This window comes from Montipora foliosa, chromosome 7 (genome assembly GCF_036669935.1).
Source record: "Montipora foliosa isolate CH-2021 chromosome 7, ASM3666993v2, whole genome shotgun sequence".
Taxonomy (NCBI): Eukaryota; Metazoa; Cnidaria; class Anthozoa; order Scleractinia; family Acroporidae; genus Montipora; species Montipora foliosa.
Window position 1 is genome coordinate 41103066 of NC_090875.1, and position 10000 is coordinate 41113065.

At 38.4% G+C, this 10000-nt stretch overlaps 2 protein-coding genes across 2 annotated transcripts in view; both read left to right on the forward strand.

The window, feature by feature from the left end:
• Nucleotides 1–4384, forward strand: part of LOC138010247 (fibronectin type III domain-containing protein-like) — a 29311-nt gene extending 24927 nt beyond the window's left edge. The window contains exons 16-18 of the mRNA XM_068857181.1: nt 1601–1723; nt 3736–3927; nt 4110–4384. Coding sequence (XP_068713282.1) covers nt 1601–1723; nt 3736–3927; nt 4110–4384 — 590 coding nt within the window. The remainder of the gene's footprint in view (nt 1–1600; nt 1724–3735; nt 3928–4109) is intronic.
• A 1943-nt stretch (nt 4385–6327) lies between these two features.
• Nucleotides 6328–10000, forward strand: part of LOC138011002 (tyrosine kinase receptor Cad96Ca-like) — a 33037-nt gene continuing 29364 nt past the window's right edge. The window contains exons 1-2 of the mRNA XM_068858026.1: nt 6328–6563; nt 9697–9813. Coding sequence (XP_068714127.1) covers nt 6398–6563; nt 9697–9813 — 283 coding nt within the window. The 5' untranslated portion in view covers nt 6328–6397. The remainder of the gene's footprint in view (nt 6564–9696; nt 9814–10000) is intronic.

Consider the following 10000-nt stretch of genomic DNA (forward strand, 5'->3'; position numbering starts at 1 on the left):
GCATGCCCCGTGAAGATGGCAAATGTTGAGGTTTAATTCGTCGCAAATTTGTACTGTCGCTCGCAGACGAAACAACCTCATTTCACTTGTGATATTGACGTTCCACTATGCCTCGGTATCGTAGAAACTATGATGAACTTTTTAACCAACCGAGTAGGAAATAAAGCACTCCTTTTAGACCTGCTGTCGAAATGAATATTCTCTCAACTGTTCTGTATACATTTGTTTTGGCAATATAACGAAGAATTTGTTCATTAATCTAAAAAGGTATCTTAAATGACAATTCTTAGTGGGTAGTGGGGTGGTACGACTGGAAGATTGTACATATAATACGGTCTAGGTAGTTAATGGGTTCACACTAGGCACTAAGTCTGTCTTAGCCTAAGTCAAGCCAAGTTACCCTAAGTCCGCTTAAGCGTTCAGACATATCTAGAAGACAAATTCTTTCCGTGCAAAGCTGTCATCCGTTAAAGATAAAAATAACAGATAAGGTAACTAACATCATAAATGTGGTGAGGTAGTCACGATCCATTTTAGCGAAGAAGTTGAGATCAAAATGAGATCTAGAAGCCGTAAAATCGCTGTAATTGCGACTGTTGTCTGTTTATTAAATTTACAAAGGTTGAGAGAGTAAGTGAGTGACAGGCCTGCACGGACCCCTCGTGTGGTTTTGGCGGTCGCCTCGCATGATAGCCTTACAGTTAAATTTTTGATCTAACATGCGTATCCTTTAGAGATTTACTTCTTTCGTACGATATTATCGGAGGTTTCAAATAAATAGTTTTCAGCAAAGACTGATTTGTATTAGAATCCACGATTTTGAATTTTTTTCGCTATCAAGTTTCTTAAGGCAGCCTTCAGTCGTGTTTGAAACAGACTTAAGAGCTGCTTAGGTCGTTTGAGTTTGCCGACACTAAGCCAGAAATCATGCTTCTGTGACTTAGCCGTTCACACCTGTCATTTTCACTAAGTCGACTTAAGAGATTACTAAGTCAGACTTAGTGGTCTAATGTGAACCCAACAACTTAGTATTTATAACGACACGTGTACTAGTTTACAACTGAAGGTTGCATTTACAATACTATGAATATATTTGTATACACAAGAATACCAACGTATATTTGAGCATTGACCGTATAGTTGCACACACCAGTTCATATTCTATGTATTGCTGATATCGGTTTTTCGAATATTTTCATTCCTATAAATACCGATTTTAAAAGACGTGCTTCACTGCCTTTTTTTGGATAAAAGGCTGTGTATTGTATTACCTAGCTTAGAAGTTCCAAGTTGAAAAAGAACTTATTGAAATTAATAGTCATTATTGTGTAAAGAAAAAATTGATACTGGTCGATTAATGAGGTTAAAGTGTTAAAGCCCCGATAATATTTTAAATCTCTTGGTGTCATCCGTTTGAGCTTTTTGTCTCTTTGAGATCCCACCCACATAGATCCGAGCGCAAAATCCTGCATGTCCTATTAAATCTCTGTGACCCTATGTTTTTGAACCACGAAAAGCTTGCCTTGCCTTCGCTCAATTTGGTATAAGATTTCATGAGGTGAAAAGTAATTGTCTCGAATTTACTTATTTTAATCAACAGCGCCTGCCAAGCCAAACAGTCCTACAGTCGAAGGAATTGATGTGGACAGAGTTCGAGTTAATTACAAGTTTGCTGTTGGCGGAGGGTACACGCACGAGTTCTTGGTTATGTACAGGAAGAAAGGTATTTCAACCCTCTGTTATCCGGACACCAGTTGTTAACCCTAGTCAGCGATTTAACTGCAGGTGTCAAAAATGCTCTGACTTTTTCGATAAATATTATACGGCAGGAAAACAGATTCTCCCTTAAATATAAAGGTATAAATATATTGCGGAAAGTCTTTTAAATTCATAGAAATGCTAAGTTTCCTTTAAGGTCGAGAAACACTAGGCGAAAAGTCGCAGTGACAGGTCTCTGCGACTAGTCGCTCCTTGTATACTACTTGAAAAACAAGTCGCAGCGACACGACGCCCGCTCAGTGCATACGCAGTGATCTTGTATGAAGGGGATGTGAACTAGTTTTCTAATTCAATATGGCGGACCATATGAAGCTCTCTCATTGGTTCATTTATATTTTGTCGCAGCGTCTTGTTGCCAGAAGTGTGCTTTCGGTAATTTTGACGCTGCGATCGGTCGCGCAATCGGGTTGCTCCAAATCTGAATTCAGCCAACGAAATTCAAACTATTTTGAATATATAATTAGCTGGGAAACTAACGGGAAACAGCCAGCGGGTTTCCACGTTTGTCCAGAAAATGGCTTTTTCTTCTTGGTAAGCGTAATTTTTGGTTGAAGGTGTTATATTTGTATAGGAAATCGCACGACCTCGAGTACAATTCGTGATTAATAGGTACGAGTGATTTTGACAGTTCTCAAAATTGCACGTGCCTTTAGACGAGTGCAATTTGAGAACTGTCAGTATCACGAGTACGTATTATTCACGAATTGTACGAGAAGGTCGTGCGAATTTTTCATTTATAGTACATTCAACAAAATTACGACCTGTAAGAGAATGATGTAATTTTTCAATTTACGAGTACCTCAGCCGAGTTTTCTTCGAGGTTCGGATTTATACCACGTTCTTCCGCCCAACTACGCCACACATTGATCCAGGTCTGTGTCCTTTTTTTTGTGTTGCCGTTACTAGATTTTTCTTTTAACTTTACTGGAAATTGCGAAGCGACTGTCGGCCATTTTTTTTGTTGACGTTCAAATTTGCCGCTTACGCGTCGTTTCCATGGAAACTTAATAGGTACTTCTACGGAGTACAATTTGGGATTAATTGTACTGCTCTTGACCAATCAAAATTGAGTAATTTTGTTGAGTGTACTATAAATAGGATAACATGGTTATTGGTTATTAAATGGTTTTCTATGGAATATTACACACTTAGGCCCGTTCGATTGACCGTATTCCGGAATAGGAATACATGGAATAGAAGTTAGAAATCCTTCCTTTTTGCGGGAATTCACATAAAATTTGTGAAACATCTGCTAAAATGCAATTTTAAACATAGCGTTATTATTCTTGTTGCTGCAAAACGCCATACATAGTGTTTTAAATCATCACTCCACGTATTCTTATTCCGGAATAGGGTCAATCGAACGCACCCTTAATGTCTGGTCCCCAGAGAAAAAGTTAGTTTTGTTTTCCCGAGAGTCCTCTCGGGAAACATCAGGACTCATGGGATTAGTTTGCCGAGGGGCCAGACATTAAGTGCTTTGTTATATATTTAGACTTTTCCTGCAACAATCGCAGCAAAACATCCGGAGAGGGCAACAACTGTGGAATTGTATCCTGGTCGGGATACATTTGAATTTGATCAAGGCCACGTGACCAAGTATCAACCAATCACAGGGCTTGTTTTGTTGAGAGTAAGTCTAGGTATATAGCAAGAGTGAATATTGTACTTTAATTTTTTTTTTTTAACAACTCGCCTAAAGGCTTTTAAAGTTTTCGTGAAGTATTCCCCCGTAATCCATAGAAAAGCATTAAAGAAACAGTAAACATCTATAAATTGCAATAGGCGTACATGATGAAGTAAGATCGTCCAGTTGAAAGTTGTCCTAGAAAGGACTGTTGTTGGTGATATTGATTGGCGTTTTGTCAAGCAGAGCCGAAGTCATCTTCAGAGTCAAGTGTTATACTTATTGGTCAAATGTCAAGGTTCGAAGTTACACAATTTGGTTCTTTGCAGTGGACGGAGAAACGTTTAAGAACACAAGCTGGGTTAATCATTTTGAAACGCAGAGTGTTGAGATTGGAAATCTGGGTCCGGAGTTGTACGAGTTCAAGACTGTGGCAAGGAACGACTACCCCGATCGGGACAACCCTGAAGAGAGTCCGTCGAGCGATGTTACTGATGGCAGGCCATTACCAGGAATTGTCAGTAAGTCGTCATATTTTTCTAATATTTATGAGGGCTACGTCTCGGAAACTAAAATGAAGTTTAAAGTTTAAAGTGCTATCCCCCGCTGAAATCTGTTCGTCAATTTTCTCCATTTTTAAAGTACCAGTACTTCGTCCAGCCAAGCTTGATAATAACTTATCTCCAATTTTCTTTAATTATAGATGCAGGAAAGCATGCCACAACGCCAGTTCATAAAACCGCCTGGTTTATAACTTTGATGGGCATTGTCGTTCTAGTGCTTATTGGCCTTTGCATTATGATACTTTACAATCGACAGAAAGGAACCAAATATCCTGGTAAGTCACTATGCATGTTACCTTATTGTCTGCGCGGGCGTGCAATTCTGTATAATCTTTCCGTGCGAGGAACAGTGTCACCTACCAACTCTGAGAAGATGCTTTGCGTGAAGATTGTATTCGTTTATCTGCCCGAATAATGTCCTTTGCTATTCACCTCCTTTGCTATTCACCTTTTTGGTTCATTGGTGAGAGATCTACTTACCAGTGACTCAGGGATACTGATACAGAAAAAAAAAAAAGGAAGATCGAAGTCCTCGAAAACAGGACTCGAACTTATGAACTTCCACTATTATTAGCTCGGATTAGTGACCAATCTGAAGGTTACAGGGGTCCCACTTTAAGAGCACTCCGATTATTGTGAGTTTTCGTGAGTCTTACTGTACTTATAAGTAGATCCCTTCAGCATTGAACAAACTCGTAGAGTTCCCGTTATAAGCCCTGGGCTTATGCAGCTTCGTAAAGGTTTTGGGTGGGCTTGTAAACGGAGGGGCTTATATCCGGGCGGGGGGGTGGGATCTTATAAGTGGAATTAAAAAAAAAAAGTTTCGAAATGAGCCAGCAATGTTGATGGAAATACGTTTTTAATTTACTAATTTTTTATTAAACTTTCAAGTCTCATTATAAATCGAATGCATTTCAATTTCAAAATCAAAACTCAACAAACAACGTGAACGTAACCAAAACGCAACACACCAGAAGCTCAGAGTTCATCTTCGCTGTCATTGTTAAAAAGTTTAATGTTTAGTTCACGGCGGCGAGGCTTCCTGCACTTAATTTAATTCTCTCAGTTATTAATGTTCCACAACCTTTCCTAATTTTGTGTTTGAAGTAGTACAGGGTTCCGCAAGAGTACTTAATATCAAGAAAACAAGGAAAACTAGAGGGGGGATAATATCCGGGTGGGCTTATAACCGGATGATTTAGATTGGCTTATAACCAAGGGGAATTTTACGGTATTTTACAACAATGAGAGTGTGTTGCTGTGCTTTTTCAGCACACATACATGTACCTCTTTTTAGGCTACTGTACTAGCTGATTTCAAGACAATAGTTTTTCCCTTTAGGCTATTTAACACTAAATACACATAAAATCCAATAAGGAAAAAAAACAGACTCCCATGCTACGATACATAATAAGCCATCGAACACAGTAATACCCCAAGTTAAAAAGCCCTTGTTTTCTCTAGATGTTGGTGTGAGATATTAGTAAAGTTATCAGTTACCTTGACAATTACGACCACATGACAAATTGCAACCATGTGAGAACAATCTCTGGAGACACATACCAGAATAAGAACCATTGCTGTCCACGAGAAAAAAATGCTATGCTTAAAGATACAGGCGGCTATTGGTTTTGGCACTAACATTGTGGCCAATTAACACAACATGGAAGTCAGATGAATATAATAATATTGGGAGCCTGTCTTTAATCATTGCTGTCAATCCACCTCCACATACTAGTGAATCTGACCAAGTCTATCCCTTTTTTCACATGCTATTGTGTTCATTGGTTTGCTGAGAAGCCAGAGCTAGGTAAGTCGAAAGCCAGAGCTAGGTAAGCCAAATAGACGAGTTAGGCTGAATTATGTTGCCCCTGGTTGTTGTTACCCAAATTGCAAAAAAATGCCTTTAAAGGATGTTTACTTTAACATCCGTTGGTCACATGATGATACCCCTTTACTTGCCAAGACTTCTTATGAGGTTTAATGTCATAACATAAAAAAAATTGAAATCATCTTTTTGTCATCTTTTTTTTTGTCTTCTCTCTAAACTTTCAAGCACCTTAATATAAATTAAAAAATAAAGTAATTCAAATAATGCAAATTTAGGATATGTAGATAAGTATAGGTACTCAGTGAGTTGCATCACTGGAGCTTTGGTCAAATCAAGGTCTTACTTGTAGTTCAAACACAATTTTGATCAACAATCTCACAATTCTACTTGAACGACTAATGCAATAATTATCGTTTCTCCACCCTTCCGTTGTTATGATCTCAGAGATCTCTTAGTTTCATGTCTTTCATTGTTCAATATGTAGCCGGATCTAGTGCCGGATTTAGTGACGAACAGTCAACCCACCATTGAATAATATATGTAAAATAATCTGAATTTCTGGATTTAAGATCAACAGATTTTGAAGAAAGTCGTGAGATGAAGTTGATGGATGTTGAAGTGGATGAATGGGAGATATCTCGTGACCGAATAAGACTTGAAGAGGTCATCGGCTCAGGAGCATTTAGAACAGTTTGGAGAGCAACTTTGAGTCGTAAAAATGGGAAACCTGGCATACGTTTTGTTGCAGCAAAGTCCCTCAAACGTGAGTAACTTCGAATTCCAAATTACTCATTAATTTGACTGCACTGTATGTGACATTCAATTTATGGTACCTAACATTTTAAATTATCTCTCTAAACGAAAATGCTGTTCATGTTCGTTTCAATATTGCAGGAAAGCATGCATGTTACATGCAACAATAAATGTGAATGGTTCCAATAAGCTTTGAGATAATTGACCCCAGCATTTTTATTAAGGAGGTGATCGGCCCCAATGTGGCACAATGAATGGTGCCTGGGACTGATACTTACCAGTTGGCAGCCAGCTCCTTTTGATCTTGGAATCTACAAAAAAAATTATTTCACAAGGAACCAGGCCTGTTACTGGGTTGCCATATGGCAATCCAGTCCGAAAACGAGTTAAATTTATTCCCTTTTTTTTTTTCTTTTCTTTTTTTTTTTCTGTATTGGGAAAAGTCTGTCCTGTTACTCCCCTGCGTAGTAGTGTCTTGAGCGTAGTCTTCTGTGCGTACTTTTGGTAGGCTTTGCGCAGATTTATCTGGTGGCCACAGTAGAATATTTAATTAACCTACAATGGTGTCGGTGTCATAGAACAAAGGCTGACATTTCAATACGGACAGTTTATTTCGGAACTTGCTGTAGCAATAAAAACCTTGAACTCTTCAATTTGAAACAGGAAATAGAAGTTTATGACCGTGAATTCCTTAAGTCGTGTCTGAGTGTTCTTATGTGTTCCTCTGTCTTCTTGTGAGGTACAGCCGAGAATCAAGAAATCATGCAGTCCTTCAATAGCAAGTTCTTGTTTTGACCCAAAAGCCTTGTTTTGGCGCGTTCTGAAACTAATACCGCTGAGACGTGGGATCAACTGTAATAACTCTAGTTTGATTGGCCACTACACCACGCTTAAATAGTTTATCCTGAAGTTAAAATACTGTAGATACATTTCGTTTCTGAGGAATGAAACAGAACTTAAGAAGTGTCTCGTTTCCGGGCTGAGCAGCTCTGAGAATGATGAGAAATGTGCCTCACTCGAGCTCGATCCCCTAGCCTGCTTCTTCCATTGTATAAGTTACCAGGAGTACCCATCAGCTGAAGCGGAAAATACCACAATACTCTTTCTTTATCCACCCAAATTTTGAATAAGCATTCATTTTCCACTTCAGGTTGAAAGGCTTGTTGTTGTCTTTGAGTGTCCATATGTGCTTTGATAACTCAGTTTCGTGTCTTGCTTCAATGTCCCGCACGCAAAACATGAAAACTATCATCTCGTCACACATGTACAACAAAAAACTTCTATCAGATTGCAACCAGTCCCAAAATTCAACACAAGCAGCCCACAATGAATGCAACTGCCGAAAAAAAAAATTAATGCCCCCTCGAAGGAAAACGTAGTCTACCAAGCAACAGTCACAACTGAAACATTGACAGTGATACGTAGGACTCGCGACAAACTTCAAAGAACGTTACAGAAATCACAAATCTTCCTTCCGACATCAAAAGAAGAGACACGAAACTGAATTATCAAAGCACATATGGACACTCAAAGACAACAACAAGCCTTTCAACCTGAAGTCGAAAATCATCAAACAATGCAAACCTTACGACAACATTTCTAAGAAATGTAATTTGTCTTTTTGAAAAATTTACAATCATCTGCAAAAAGGATCTCTGCAGTCTAAACAAGAGAAATGAGTTAGCAAGTTCATGCCCCCACAGAAACAAATACCTCCTCAAGAACTTTATAATAAAGTAACATAATCTCCCAAATCATAAATAGCAATCACACGATTTATGATACAATAACACTGTTTTTATGTCTCATAGCAAATGTAATCCCGCTTTTATAGCAAGTTTCTGTAACTGAACGGTCAATCGTTGATATTATTTGATGAGTGCGGTCATATTTTGGCCATACGAAACAGAGCTGTAGCAATTAAACGATGAACTATCTCTGAAGTCTTGAACGAGTTTATTATTATTATGTTTGTCAATGCTCCTCTCAGAGTTGAGCGTGCTCTGAAATACATTCAAATCAAATTCGAGAATTTATATACATATATATGTGCATGTGTGTGGCTGTCCTTAAGCAATTCCATTGTTATAAATTATGATGGATATTGACGCAAAATGGGTGAGGACATTTATTTACTAAACCACCAAACAGCGAAACACCAAAACAGAGAAACAAAAAACCGAAACACCATGTATGAACCCACCATACATTGAATACTAACCGGCAAAGGTTGGATTTCGAGTTCCAATGTCGTTCTTGCTGCTAATCAATTGAGATTAAGATTAGGATTCACATTAAGATGAGAGTAGATTAGGAGCAAACATGTTTTAGGCCCAATTATGCCTAAAACGATATTTACTCTGAAATCCAGCTTCTTTTCGATTAGTATTCAATGTATGGTTGGGTCATACATATTGTTTTGTTTCGCTGTTTCGTGGTTTAGTAATGCCACACAAGTGAACATTTTTGACACCTAAAGTAGTTTTCCTCAGTACACAAAGCTTGAGCATTTAGAAATCAAGGTGAATGGATGGACACTACAATGAACTGTGACCGTAATAGGTTGAGTTCCCTAATTTCCAGTAAGGGAAATATTTTTGATAAAAGTATGTCTATTTATACACTTCTTTTCTCAGAAGTGTGATAGGTGATGAATGCAATAAAAATTAGCAGACAAAGCTAATGTTAGTTTGTTGAAACATAACAAGGGCAGTTTTCCTAAGTCAGTACTAAATCAAGCTTCTCAGGGAGACATGTGCATGAGGAAGAGAATTTGATGCTGTAATTATTCTCGTGCATTAGCCTTTGCTTGCTTTAGTTCAACCGCGACATCACACATCAACCAATCAGCTGAATATTAATGTGTACCAGAAACCCATAAGGGTTGAAACGTGTAACGCGCGTTCACAGCTTCCGATTATTCAGTGCGGACTGATTGGTTGAATGTTTCAGTGCTAAGTAGCATATTTGGAAACCCCTCGCTCTTGTTGTTCCAAATATGGTACTTAGCAAATCGAATATTCAGAAGCTTGTTTCCCAGCACACAAGGGACCGTTACACGTTTCAACCCTTATGGGTTTCTGGGTGGACCTATCGAGGGAGCTTCCTTTTTTATTGTATGTTGATCTAATTTATGATTGCAGCAACTTCAGGGGAAGAAGGGCGAAAGGCGCTGATGAGAGAAATTGGGTTAGGAAAAGCTCTCGCTGACAGCCCCTTGCCAAATGTCGTACAGTTTATTGGCTGCGTTACCACCCAGAGTAAGGAGCCATTCTGTTTGTGTTTATATGCACTTATTTTTTTATTCTATTCACAATTTTCTCCTCCCAGATCTCAGGTTTGGCCAGAATTGATAATACCACGGTTTTTAAAGTGGTACTACGACCAAAAAAAAAATTTTGTTTTTCCTTTGGATTTCAAAACTATGTTAACTAAACACTAACTCAC